General features: G+C 52.0%; 1 protein-coding gene across 5 annotated transcripts in view; it reads left to right on the forward strand.

Annotated features, from left to right (window-relative positions):
• Positions 1 to 14,609, forward strand: part of CRHR1 (corticotropin releasing hormone receptor 1) — a 47,940-nt gene that overhangs the window by 16,459 nt on the left and 16,872 nt on the right. For 2 of the 5 annotated variants that reach the window (XM_074319581.1, XM_074319580.1), the window contains exons 2-3: positions 5,884 to 5,971; positions 13,986 to 14,105. In XM_074319581.1, coding sequence (XP_074175682.1) covers positions 5,884 to 5,971; positions 13,986 to 14,105 — 208 coding nt within the window. Of the gene's footprint in view, positions 1 to 4,780; positions 4,861 to 5,883; positions 5,972 to 13,985; positions 14,106 to 14,609 lie in introns of those variants that run through there. The other 3 variants (XM_074319582.1, XM_074319583.1, XM_074319584.1) reach the window with 2 other exon arrangements.

The raw sequence follows: 14,609 nt of genomic DNA on the forward strand, positions 1-14,609 counted from the left end.
AAGTGGTCTAAAGGTACAAACTTCTGGTTATAAGATGAATAAGCTCTGGGATGTCGTGTACAGCATGATGACTGTAGTTAATAACACTGGGTTGTACATTTGAAAGTCTCTAAGAGGAAATATTACTACTCCGTCAATGTAGAATCACAGTCCAACAAGAGGCTTGGTGAGGTCACTAAATCTAATGGTTTAAGAAACAAAAGACAAAAAACATAACAACTTTCCTTTTAAGCTGAAAGACCCCTTCCCATAGGAAAGCTTACAGAGAAGGCAGAATGGTCCATGTGAGTTGGAGAGAGGGCCTGGGTCCTGCCTGCAGGCCCTCTCCTACCTGTGGGAAGCCTGTGGTGGTCCAGCCCTCTCTGTGACTGAGGAAGATTCTGGGGCTCAGAGCAACCAAGTGGTGATGATGACCACAGGGACACTTGTAGGGGACTTTGAATTTCAGAAAGCACCTCACCCCTCATTTTCCCCCAGGTGGCCCACATCCCTGTGATGCAGGTAAGACCTCATTGCCCAGAGGGGCCGATTGACATCCACCGAAGTCACAGTCAGTCAGTGGCAGGACTGGGCTCAGAACTCAGCAGACGAGGAGGAATCTTGCTGAAGGATCTCAAATTATACAGCTGTGGCTGTGTCGCTCCCTGGCCCTATGAGAGGGTTTGCTGCAGCCTCTGAGGGTCTGCCAAGCTGTGCATCAGAGGTGAAGAGGAGGGGAGGCAGGCCCCCTTCTCCTGGCTCTTCATGTATGTGGTGGAGGAGGCCCCCGAAGCCTCCGGGCCACCCCTCTTCTCCCTTCAGTGGCCTTTCAGAACCCTCCCTGAAAGGTCAATTACCAAATCATCCCATCAAAGGAAATTGCACTTGTGTGCCTTAAAGACCAAACTGAGCTCCAGCAATGTAGTTATTTACGGTCTCTAATAAGCATTTTCTGGGTGTGATTAACCTTTATGCCAAAGTCACACTGGGATTTGGGATGGCAGCTTCAATTCCAGCCGAGCTCTGAGCTGGCTGGGGGGTGGGGCATGGGCAGCAGCTGGAGCAGGCAGCTGACAGACTCCGTCTGGCCCTCCCACAGCCCCCTAGGGGGAGGGGGGGCTCCTGCACCTTTCCCTCTTGTCTGTCCATCCGTCTGTCCATCCCTTCTTCCCATGGCCTGTCCTAACATGGGCCATCCTCCTCCATCTTTCATCCACTGAAAAGACACAGATTGCCTGCTTACTGGATCCTGTCCCCACTCAACAGCTAAACACGGTTCTGTGACCTTGGGCACCTCAATTATAAAACCCCTCCAAAATGGGGAGCATGAGACCTGCCCTGCCTGCCACCCGCAGAGCAGTGCCCCTGCGTGTCAGGTACCCCCCGAGTCCTTGGACAGTCATTTTGATGTGACGTTGTACTTGAGCTGCAACACACCCTTGGCCTTATCAGATTTAACATTCAAGGTTTGGCTTTTTGGAGTGGAGACATTTGTAGCTGAGGCTCCGGTTTATTTTGGGCCTTGGTGCTGCCGCGTTAACTAGTGAGTGAACCTAGCGCTCCGCCAACTTCAGACCCTCGGTGCCATTTTGGTTTTCTCTACCAGCTGTTGGAAAAGGGTAAATCTCACCAAGTCCTGAAAACTTGGTTTGTCAAAAAGTGGTTCTGAAAGGAGAGCCAGCAGCTAGGGCTGCTGATGGAGGGGAGGGGCAGATGGAGGGACCCAAGAAAGTGGTATTTCCTGGGCCAAAACCATGTTTAGTTTGCTTCAAGAGAGGAGGACGCGTCTGGTTTTGTGAGGCCCAGGCCTCTGACATGACCCTGTTCACCACGTGCTCCAGCCATATTTGGGGGGTGGATAGCTCTCCCTGAGAAGTAAAGGACATTCTGCACCCTCCCCAGGGACATGGTTGTCATTACATGTGACTTCCGCATTTAATTATAGGGTTTCATGCCCCCGACCTTTGTGTGTTTGTGGACCCCAGATTATGAACTCCCAGCTTTAGAAGGAAACAAACAGCATCCTTGAAACTTTGGGGCCTGTTCCTACAGTGCAGTAATTGCCTGTTGATGGAGATGGAAAACCATAGTGAACGTTGAAGAGGAGATCAACATATGGTGGGAGGAAATACACAGGAAAACCCCAGAATTTTCATGGAACTGTGATTCAGGAATAAGCGAGAGTCTTTACAAGCCCTTCTGCAGAGCAAGAGGTAGCACAGGCGCAGATTCTGTAGAGCTGACCTTTCCTGAGAGGAAAGGTTGGTTCGGGAATATTAAAAAGCCTTTTTCTTTGCATAATGCAAAGCTGGCCCTCTCGGTGGAAAATGACTTTGTGAACCATCACATCCAAGGAGACATAAGGGTCACGGTTACAGGCAGCGAGCCAAGGACAGGCTAGCCCTTCGCCCCGTGGCGTTTCGTTTGCTTATATGATGAATCTGGGTTTGCTCTGCTCCTCTGTTAAGATGCGAGGCTAAGACATTCTGGCTGGTGTACGTGCCATCTAATTAGAACCCTGGCGTGTAAGTGCTTTATGCTGAGGCTGTTTCATGCATCTGGGGCTCGTGTGGGGTCTCTGTTTGTGAGCATCATGAGGCGCCAGGGTCCAGTGCAGGTCCAGAGGGGACATGGCACCCTGATGGGGTGACTGAGTTGCTTTGCTTTGAAGGATTGGGGAAGGTGCTGCCCAGGGGAGGGGCTGTGGAACTGTCTTTTGAGGACCCAGAGTTCACCAGGTGAAGGGTGGAGCAGGATGAAGCGGGGCAAAGACCTTCAAGGCCACAGGTGTGCAGACACCAGCAGGCCCAGGTGTGCTGGGGGACGTGGTAAGCAACTCATTGGGAACAGAATCAGGGGTGCCTTCAGGGGGGCTCTGAGAACGTAGCACAAAGCACAGCTTCAGGATCAGGAGAATGGGGGAAAGTTAGGCAGCGGGGCTGGTATTTTGGAATGAGGTATTTCCTGTTTAATTTGCTTGTGGCTGAGCTGGCTCTTGGAGCCCCCCTTCCATTCTGTGTGTGCATGTGTATGTGTTGGGAGGTGGCAGAGGTGGGGTGGGGTGACAAGCTGGGGGCAGGGATTCCTAGTCTCCTTCTACAAGGAACCTCGGGCTCCCCCAGCCAGGTCCCTGCTGACTGCTGAGCTGGGTTTGTCGCCAGGACACTGCTCTCGGCTTAACTAGCCAAAGCCACTGGCTGGCCTGGTGGCTTCTTCCAGTCTCCACTTCCGCGTTTTCATTTGGAAAATGAGGGAAAAGATATTTCACCATCTCTTTGGGGACTGTGAAGTTTAATCACTGATTAATAAAGTGTTGGAAGATCCCTGGGGCCAGAGAGTTGAATGGGTTTGTTCTAATCACTCCTGAGTCCCAGGAACAAGTCAGCTAAACCCAGTGCTGTCTGCTGAGCGTCCTGAGTGCTAGGCACAGGATGGGGGTGCAGGGCTAGGGGTGTGCTTGGGAGTTTGGCCCAGTCAGAGCAGAGAGACCCCTATGAGATGACAGCAAGTGAATAGAGTCAACAAGCCCTAAAGACTCAGGCAGGGGCACTGAGGGGACAATATGTGTGACCATGAGGTTCGAGGGGGCTTCCTGAAGGAGATGAGGGTGGGACAGGCTTTGACTTGGAGTGGAGAGCACTCCATTCCACCTTGGAATGTAGGGTGGGAGAGAGGGGAGCAGAGCAGACGACAGGAGTGGGAAGGAGCGGGTACCAGGGAAGATGTGTGGCACTGGTGGGGTGTGAGGGGGGCAGGGTAGGATAGGACATTCAGGACAGGTGAGCACAGAAGGCTTGCATCTGGAAAAGGGCGGGTCAGTTTGCATCTAAGAACTGGGGAAAGTTCTGAGGTCCAGAAAGGGTGAGTGGGAAAGAGTCCCCGAGAAAGGAGGACGTACAGCCATGGGGAGGTGTGTGTGTGGGGGGGTGGAGTCCAGCTTGGGAAGAAGGCACGTGAGCAGGGTAGGGCCAGGCCTGGGGGGAGGAGAGTGAGGCATTCTCCTAAGGGCAAAATTTAAGGAGGTGCCCCAACTCTCTGTAATCAAGATAAATCATATTTTAATATTGTTACTGATTTTTCCTTTTACCCCAAGCTCCAATAGGGCCCAGCATTGTTACTGATACTGTCTTTTTTTTTTTTTTTAAGTTTTTGCTTTCTTGTTCATCATGGACTTTTTTACATTAGAATTTAAAAAAAAATATTGCATTAAAATATTATGTATCTTGACTACTAAATTTTTGGTGCCCCTGAAATTTTGCACCCAAGCGGAGTGCCTCACTCTCGTCATCCTAGGCCCGCGTGCGAGTGAGGGCTGCGCATGACGGCTGTGTGCTACTAGACACACCCTGGCTCTAGTGGAAACTAGCTTCTTGCTCAGTGGGACCTGAGAAGCCCCTACCTCTCTCCCGATCCCATTTTCCTGCTGTGAAATGGCTAAGACGGCTTCCACATCTGCATGTCTGTGTCTAAAGTTCTGCAGTGGATTGTGCAGATTGTGTGAAAATGGGCTAGGGCTGGGACACCATGGCCCGGGGGCCCAGGAGAAGGTCCCAGGGAGGGCACCCCAGGAAGAAAGAGCAGAGGAGCAGGGGTGCTGATGTGGAGAGCAACCTCCCATGAGGTTCACCATCCCAGGAGCCAGCTCATGCAAGGAGAGCTCTGCTGGTCCTCGGGCACCTCTGTCCTGACAACTGGTGGGAGGGGCTGGTTACAAAACCTCCCTACCCCCCCCACCCCCCCCACCCCCGTGCTTCTTATCCCCTCACAAAGCAAATCCCAGGGAAACAACCACCTCGCCTCCAACCGATGACTAAATAAAAATCACCAAGTTCAAATCAATCAACATGACCTACTGAGTGCCTATTGTGGACCTGAAACAAGGTAATTCATTAATGTATTCAGCAAATTTGAGTGCGACGAACAAAACAACATTCCTGCCCTCTTGGAGCATGCTGTGCTGCTCCCAAAGGTCTTCTACATAGAGGGCATCATGAAAGCCTGGGAGGGGTACTTTTATACCCATCTTTATAGGAGAGGAAACAGGCACAGAGAGGGCAAGTAACCTGCCTATGGCAACACAGCGAAACTGGGGCAGGACGCCAGGTCTCTTTGACTCTAAATCTAGGGAGGGTGGTGACCTCAAGGGAGGGGACATAATGATTGTGTGGGGGTGTTAGTTAAAGAAGGGGCAGCCCTCCGGGTGTGGGATCTGAGTGACACAGAGTTCATGCGGGAAGGAAGGGGCAAAGGTTCTCCATGGAATTGGGCAGCCATCTTTCCACACTATCCCTTCACCTCTCTGGGCCCCAGTTTCCTCATCTGCAAAAAGGGACAGCCACACCAGCCCCAGGGAGAACTAAGTGCCATTGCAGATATAAAACAGCTTGATAACTGGTGAGGCACAATTTGTGGGGACTGGTAATTAGCAGGGCTGTGCTGGGGGCCCGGGAAGCAGCTCATTGAACACGAGGCTGGGAGAGCCTGCCGCTTGGGAGGGAATGAGGGAGGGAAGCACACTGATGATGGTCTACGAGCCCATGTGCTCAGGGCACTGAGACACAGTTGGGCCCTGCTGGGGATCCCATGGGGATGGAGGCGGCTTCCTTAGGCAGATTGTTTATCTGGGGGCCTTCCTTCTCGCTAGGGACTCCCAACCCTCAGGGAGAAACATCCCCTCTCTCCTGGGAACCTGGACCCCTGCTTTTACCAGCCTCCCTTCCAGGCCTCGGAGAACAGGGCAGCTCCAGGCCTTTGGGGCAGAGAGGACATGGGGGAGGAAGCTGGGTGTGGGGAGGTGTCTGGGAAGAGACATGTCGGAGGGGGAAAAGAGGGGAGGCAGGAAGCTGCAGGCCAGCCTGCTCCTGGCACCGTCTAACCATGTCCCTTGTCACCCTGTGCCCACAGGCCCTTCTCCTCCTGGGGCTGAGTCCCATCTCCGCCTCCCTTCATGACCAGCACTGCGAGAGCCTGTCCCTGGTCAGCAACATCTCTGGTGAGTGTCGCCACTCTGCTCCTGCAAGAGTCCAGGTCCCCAGAGCCCTGTCACCTACCACAGCCCTACCACCTGCCCCTGCCAAGGTCTCCCAGGGCCCACACACGGAGCCGTGACTATGCCTAAGGCAGGACTAGCAGGCGGCCTTCCTCTCTAGGGCCCACGCAATTCATCCTCTCTCCACGGAGGGAGAGCTGTGTCGAGGAGGTTCCTGAAATTGCGGCGGGAAGGAGAGTTGTGATTAGGTGACAGCATCTGCCATGGTCATAGGAGGGGCACGTGGCGAGTGTGCTGAGTAGTTATCGCCCCTGCTTTGGGGTAGACAAGAGGGGAAGTGGCCCCAGCCCTTGCTGCTGTGAGAATCAACAGAGAGGGGGCTGAGCCGTGGCTCAGATATCCGTGAGGAGAAAAGCTGCTGTTTTGTGCTATTAAAAATGCCCGAAGCATAAATCTGTAGGGGGCTATGTGCCAGGTGCTGCGGCAGCTACCTGAGCTATATTAATCCAGTTTTCACAGTGACCTTCTGAGGTAGGTGCTGGAACCCTCATTTTACAGATGGGGAAACTGAGGCACAGAGGGGAAAACTTGGAATTGCCAGAGCCAAGATTTCGGCCCAGGCAGCCTGGCTTCTGAATGCACTCCTCAGCCCCATGCTTGTCACCACCTCAGTGAAAATACTGCAGAACTGCAAATATGACTAATACTTGTATAACTTCACCATTGTTTTTAACAGAGTGCTTTTAAATAATTATCTTATTTCACGCTCACAAGAGTTTAAGACCCATTTGTACAGCTGAGGAAATTGTGGCACAGGAGAATTACACGGGAGAGTTATGTCTGACTCTCAAGGTCATGCCTTTTCTAACTTTGGGTGTGGTCCCTGAGCCCTCATCCTGGCCCCTTGAATCAGGGCCCTGGGAATGCTGCTGCCAGCCAGGTGGGAGGGCCCCTGTACCGGAGGGTTTAAGGGAGTCTCGTTGCTCTTTGGTGATTCATTTTCCTCTTTAGGTCTCTCCTCGATTCAATCCAACTCATTAACTGAGCACCTACTATGCGCCAGGCCCCATGCAAGGCACTGGGGGAGCAAAGAGGGGCTTGCAGTCTGGTCCAGGAGTCAAGTCCACAGACATGTACTTGTACGATGAGTTAGGTGCAAGGCGCATGCTGTTGGAGAAGCCCATTGAGCCTCACTTTGCTCTATTGTAAAGTTGGGGGGATGGCACCTGCCTCAAGAATCCTTTATGATTAGATGTACTAAGTTTTGTGGTAATATTCCACAAACTGTAGAGTGCCACACCACTACTGAGTATTACTTATTATTGTTGGTAACATCTGCAGGCTTTTAAAAGTACTTATCAGATAGCTGAGATGAGAGGAAGGCACTGTAGTGAATTGCTCACTATAGTGGAGGTAGCAGGGAGGTTAGATCAGGGGTGGTATGAATCCAGGAAGCCTTCCTGAAGGAGGAGGTTTCAAAGTGAGTCTCTGAGAGACTCAGCATGGATCAGCAGAGAAGACTCAATGCTCTGAGCCAAAGCTAGGATTGACCGAGGACCATCAGGTGGACTTAGCGGAAGGACAGGGGAGGGGTGAGGAGGGAGGAGCTGTAAGTCTGGAGAGGTACTGGGAGCCTGTAGCATCTGGTTGCAAAGTTGGCTAAGTTGGACCAGGGGAACTGGGAAATTCTTGAGCAAGAGTCTAGAGTGCTAGTCTTGAGAGACTGGGAGGGAGAACTGCTCAGAGGCTGGGCCAGAGATAAAAGGCCCTGCCTGAAGCGCCCTTCCCTCTCCCCCTCCCCCCCCCCACTACTCCCCCCTCCCCACCTCCTGCTTTGGAGCTGGGTCAGACTCCGTTTGCTTCCTTATTGTGCTTGTGGGAGAAGTGACATCCCTGATTCCTCACGGGTGTAACCTGTCCTTGAAGGCAACAGGCCATGATGAATGTCATTCATTCCCCGATGATTTGTACTCTGTGCCCCTATCCCCAGCCTGGCCCAGCGTGCCTGGCTTCATGGCACACAATCCATCAACCTTCACAATGGCCTCTGATAATGCACTATTTGTCTTCTGACTCCGAGACCTACCCTGACCAATGGGCACTGGTAGAGACAGATGGTGAGGGTGGGGTGGAGGGACGAGGACAGATGGATGGGCGTCTGGCCGGGGCAGCTGGCACTGAGCCAGGGCCTTTGGGGGGGCTTCTTACATGCCAGGAGCAGGGAGAGGGTGGGTCCCCGGGGCCATCATGTGGCAGATCAGACTTGGCAACTCAAAATCATGTCATGAATGTGACAGTGCCACAGAAAGTGATAGAATTGTTGACTAATGACATCAGAGACAAATGGAATCATATTGTTGACAAGGACCAAGGGTCATCAGTTCCTATCCCTTGTCTTAAGGTAGCGAATGATGATAACAATTAATGATAGTTAATGTTTATTTAGTGCCCACTAATTATAGACACCATGCTAATGGCTTACCTGTCATTCAATCCTCACAATATAGTCAGGGAGTATTTTTATCCCCAAGTTACAGAATAGAAACCTAAGGTTCAGAGAGGTTAAATAACTTGCCCAAGCACAAACAGATACTAAGCAGTGATTCCAAGATTTGAAGCAAGTGGGCCCATTTGCAGACTTTCCCAGCACCATGCCACGTGGCTGCCCAGAGAGCTGTGGTGTCCGGGGCCCAGCACAGTCATCCTGGGGTGCAGAGTCACCCCAGCAGTTTCCCATGCCCATATGGGTTTGCACATGGCCCCTGATTTTTCTCTGGACCTACTATATGCCTGGCACTGTGCTAGGTGTTGGGAATGCAAAAATGAAGAGCCCACCCACTTGTCCTGACAAATCACCCACCCTAAAAAGGCATTTTCTTCCCTGCCAAGCCAGAAGAAAGGTAGCTCAACCACAAGGAGGCCAAGCAAAGAGCAGGACTCTGCCTCCCTCTCCATGCCAGGTGACGCAGGCAGAGCCCCTGCTCGTTCATCCCAGCAGTACCTTCCTCTGAATGGGCAAGCACGTGTGTTTCAGAAGCTGCCTTTGGGCCATCTGGCAGCTCCCCCTCTGGACAACCTTGGCTGAGTCCCTCTCCTGGGCTCAAACCAAAGAGGAGGATCGGATTCCCAGCCTCAGGGCTGCTGCCAAGTGCCCACCTACTCTGGTTTATTCAGAAACCCCTGGTGAGAGACCTGACATAACTGGGACAGGAACCAGGTCCCAATTTCCCTCTGAAGTTATCTACCATGGAAGGATCTGCTGAGCACATTTGGACCCTGAGCATGATTGAAGGGAAATGTGTAACCTACTTGGGGGAAGAAACCAGCGTCCAATCATGCACAAGCATCCAATAGGCCACCTTCAAAGGGTTCTAATCTATTCACTAAAGCAGGCCGCTCACATGATCCTGACTCAGCAAGTGTTTTTCACAGGCAGGTGGGAGCCCTCCATGCTAGTACTTCTTTTCCCTCCATTTGCAGGTGTTTGGGGCAATTGGAGTGTGGGCCCCATGTATCTGCTCTGTGCACATGTGGGGAAGGAGGAAGACACAGCACCAGTTTTATGCGTTATTTTAGTCCACTTCGCTCCACACCTCCCCAAAAGACCCTGAAGGGATCTAGCTGCCCCATGAATGAGGGGGTGAGCCACTAAGTGACAGAAACGTCAACACCTCAGACACACCAAGATCACACCTGCCTCAGGGCCTTTGTACGTGCTATTCCCTCTGCCTAGAACACTCTTCCCCAGGTATGCATACTGCTCCCTCCCTCACTTCATTTAGGTCTCTGCTTAAATGTGAGTACTTTAGAGACTACCAATTAAAGTAGCACCCCTGTCAGTCTTTATCTCCTTACTCTCCGTTTTTTTCCATAGCATTTCTCACTAGTTAATAGATAAGTCGGTCTGTTTGTTTGTTTGTTTACTGGCCCCCCCACATCATCGAGGGCAGGACATTTATTTTATTTATTGGTAGATCCTAGAAAATTTCTTAGATGGTCATCAACAGCTTAAGAGCACTCATGAGTGTTCCTCCCCGTCCGTAACTTAATTGACCAGGAGGGGCGCTGTGGGGTAGGAAGCTATGGGAGGAGTTAGCTCCTAACGCGTAGTAGCCGGAGGCTGGGAAACTGGCTTGGCTACTTGCAAGGCTGATTTACGCTGGTCCAAGCTGCTACTCACCCTAGATCTATGATATCCAGGTGGGGAAATAACCGCCAGGAGTGCAGGAGACGTTGGACATTCGTGGGAGTGGGAACTGGAGGGGAAGGACATTGGCCCAAGAATCCGAGTCCCCCTGCCCTAACCTCGATGTCCTTATATCCTGAATGACACACAGACTTCCCTTCCTGTCTCCTTCCCTTCCCAGCTAGGAGATCCACTCCTTCCCAGTCCCCTGAACCTCGGGAATTTATTTTTTTTCTGTACCTCTTCCTCCTGGCTTTCTGTTTGCTTCACCCTATTTTAGTTTCAGTTTTTTGTCTCTTTTATTTCCTCCCTAGCCCCGTCTCTCCTGGCTCACTTGCCCCTCCCCCCTTCTTATCCTCAAAGAGTGGTTGAGTGGATTGAACGAGTGGCATGAATTTCGTAATGTAAAATGCCCTTCACACCGCCTGGTATAGAGTGGTATTCAACAAATGTTAGTTCCCTCCACCCCCAAGACCTATACACCCTTCTGGAGGCCCAGTCTGTAGAATCCCCAGGGGCCCGGTGTCCGCTGCAGAGGTGGGGCACGTGGCGGGAAGCGTTGCTAGGCAGTAGGCTGGGGAGTCCCGTGGGCAGCGCCCACTTGACTGGGACACCGTTCCTGAGGCCCCAGTCCTGCTGCCTCCTCCCTTCCCTAGACCTCTGCTCCCCCCCACCCCGCTTCTCTTCCTCCACCCTTCCTTTACTCCTCTCTTCCCTCCCTCCCTCTCCCTGCTCAGCCAGATCTCTAAAACCACCCAGCCAACGCCCTATTGAACTTTCTACCAGGTATCCAAGGACCCCGCCCACGCAGCTCCAGCTTTCAGGCCTTTGCCTGTTATCCATGAGGGAGGGGAACTTCGTCTCCTGAGCCCTTCCATTTGGTTTCTGATCTTCCTTCTTGCAAGCTCTCTCCCCTCTTCTTCTGGTCTCTCATGCAGACTTTCATTCCATCCAGAATTTTCTGGGCTTTTAATGTAAAGGTTATGTCCACGGCAGTGTTACCCTGTACCCTCTCCACTCATCCTTGGGTTGGGGAGGGAGAGAGGCATGACAACATGGAGGAACCCAGGATGCTGAGATGGGTGCAACCGAATGCTGTGAGAGCCGGTCACCCATGTTGGGACCAGCTGTGGTGCAGTGGATAGAGCCCTGGGCAGGCGTCATAAAGCCAGCGTTCAAAACCCACTTTGCCTTTTAATGTCTGTGTGACTATAAACAATTTGACTGCTCGGTTTCGTTCTTATCTATAAAATGGGGAGAATTAGCACCCATATTGGCAGGTGGCGTGAGACCCACAGTAAGTGCTATGGAATCCTAATCCATATCCCAGTTGAGGGGCAAATAGCGCTGCCCTGCCTGCTCCCATCCTCAAACCTAGACCAGCTGTGGGAGGTGTCAGAGCTCTAAGCATTGGCTGGTCCTTGAGGCTGGGAGAGCCATCTGCTCAGTGGCCAGTCCCTGCCTTGGCTCTGGCCTGGTCCTGGCTGTGGCTGGTACCCAGACCTGCCCTCTGTTCTTTGTGGAAGGGGCTCTGGGGAACTGTCCAAGGCAAGAAAGAGGAAGAAGGAAGGGAGTGTGTGACTGGGGGTGTGCTAGGCAAGTGCCAGGTGCTGCCACACATGATACCCCATTTAATCTCCCCAATGCATAGCTCAGAAGATACTGTGAATGAATGAGTGAAGGAGTGAACAACCTACTAAGGAAGGTATGATGGTGTCATTAAATTAGATGGTATATATAAAGCACCTGTCATGTGCCTGGCACACAGTCAGCCCTCAGTAAATGCTGCTCCCTTCCTCACTGCCTCCTTGACTGTCACCTCTCCCTTTCTTGGCATGAAATGTGGTGTAACAAACAGAGCACTCAATTTCAAGTCAAAAACATCTGGCTATGAGTCTTGGTTCTTTCACTCATTGACTCATGACCCTGGGCAAGTCACTTAACTTCGCTGGAACTCAGTTTTCTCATCTGTGAAAAGGGAATAATGACATTGCAGGGTGGATGTGGAGCAAATGAAATTTATGAAGAAGGGCTTTGAAAAATCAGAATGTAGTTCATAATATTATCCCTCCCTCCCCACGGCCACATGCCTTCAGCTTCCCCCTCCTCCGGGCCCAGCACTATGAGCACAACACATGACAGATTAAAATCTCAGCCTGCTTTCCTCACTCCACTGCCCCCACCATCACTCTGCAATGCTATTCACCGGTGCTCTACTGTGGCACAGCACCCGGGCTTGGCCCACCCCTGCCGCCTGGCCTGCCTTCTTCTCATATCCGTTAAGCCTCAATCCAGATTTCTTTTTCTCTCAATTAAATCACTTGGCCTCAAGGCCTTTGCCCCTTGAGCCCTGATTTGCACGAACACCCTGGGAATAACTTTGATTGGAAAGAAAAACCAGCATTTAGAACAAGTGCTGGTCAGGACTGCCCTGCACCCAGCAAAGAGAAGACACCAATCTAACCCACTGCTGTTTCCTGAGAAACTGAGGGAAGGCTGGGCTGGGGAGGAGATGGCAGGCTGGCCCCAGCCAGGGTTTGGCCGCTGCCGATGCCCAGCCCCGAAGAGGGTGCTCCCGCGTTGGTTCATGTCTCTCCCTGCCTGCCTGTGCATTCTTGTGCCAGTCCCAGGTGTAACCCCTCTGATCGTGCTAGGCACATTGGGTCTCGACAGCACTGGTGTAGCAGTCTTATACAGGGGAAGGGCATCAAAAGGCAGAGAAAAATGGGGCAGCTTCAGGAGGGGTGCCAGGACCATCCTCAGCACCCTCCCATTTGAGACCAAAGGCCACCCTACCCTCCAGAAGAATTACTGTGGCTTCAACTCTGCCCCAACACACACATAAACTCCACTTCAAAAAGCTCTTTAATTAAGAGTAAATATTTGGAAGGGGACTTTGACAGCTTCTTTCTAATTCAGCTGTTTACATCCTTGTTTTGAGTCAGACTCCTTTGAGCATCTAGTGAAAGCCATGGTCCTTTTCCCAAGTAAAATGCATGTATAGACCACATTTTTTCATTTAATTTCAGAGTCTCTATGAACACTTAACGCTTCCATGAACTGAGATTAAGACTTTCTGATCAGATCAGATCCAATCACTTCATAAAGACACTAAGGCTCAGAGAGGGCAAGTGACTTGCCTATGGTCACGCAGCAAATTAGCACAGCTCAGTTTGGAGCCAAGATTCTAGACTCCTGGTTCGGTGTCCTTTCTATTCTCCCAGATGGTGTCTCCCTCTATTTTGTCCCCATGGTCCCCTTCTCAGTCAGTCCTCCCCTAGGGCATAGCACAGACCAGAGCAAACAGTGTATGTTCAGTAAGTGGTCATCAGGCCAGCTGGAAGGTAGGCCAACTTCATTTTGTTGGTTCCTCCCTGCAAGGCCAGAGCAGGTGTGGTGTGGTTCCAAAGACAAGTGAGGGGGGCTAGGTCAGCGTTGGCTGGGTCTGTTCCAAGCTATGAAGTCTGAGAGCTCCAGTCTACACCAATGAGGTGCCGAGAGAAGTGTCCTTCGGCTACAGAGCAGGGGACCTGAAGTACATCCAGCCTTCCTCTAAATGCCAGCCAGGACCTCAACTTTTAACACCACCTCCTGCTGTCTCTGTTCCTTCTCTGCTCTGGAACCCACTCTGGCTCCCTAGTGCCATAGCATCAAATCCAGATTCCTCCCCCGGTGTCTCATCCGCATAGGAGGAGCGCCTCTCTGCACTTGGGGTCGTTGCTCCTGTAGGTTGCTCACACACGATTGGTGTGTGAGTGTGGGCCAGTGGGGAGGTGGTAGGACACTGGAGTGGGGACCTTGCTCTGCCTCACCAGCTGTCTCTGCCCCCAGGACTGCAGTGCAATGCATCTGTGGACCTCATTGGCACCTGCTGGCCCCGGAGCCCCGCAGGGCAGCTGGTGGCTCGACCCTGCCCTGCCTTTTTCTACGGTGTCCGCTACAACACCACAAGTAAGGGCGCGTTGGAGGGCAGACCATCTGCTGGGAGGTGGGACAGGATGGGGAAAGCTGGGGACTTGTTGGAGGTAGGGGAACTAATGATAATGACAATAACAATACCTCTCGTGGGTACAGCCCCCATTTACCAAAGCCCAGTTTGCTCTGCTGGGCACTCTGCTCATATTGCCAATTCTCACATTACCCCTGGAAAACACTATATATAACTCTGTAGTGCTCGTTCAATAACCAAGACCTCTGAGGCTCAGAGAGGTTAAGGAACTTGCCCACGGTCACCAGCTGGTAAGAGGTAAAGCTGGACTTGCATCCAGGTCTGTCTGAGACTTTCTTTTGTAGTTAACAGATTGGGTTAGTCAGCTTGAGCCTCCAACAACTCCATGAGGTAGGGCAGGAATCATCAGAATAGCCCCAACCTTGGGATGAGAACCCTGAGCTCAGACGTTACAAAGCTTGCCCAGGGCCCTCCAGCCAGGAGGTGGGGGACTCGGTTCTCACTCC

Source organism: Rhinolophus sinicus, linkage group LG15, assembly GCF_036562045.2.
Source record: "Rhinolophus sinicus isolate RSC01 linkage group LG15, ASM3656204v1, whole genome shotgun sequence".
Lineage (NCBI taxonomy): Eukaryota > Metazoa > Chordata > Mammalia > Chiroptera > Rhinolophidae > Rhinolophus > Rhinolophus sinicus.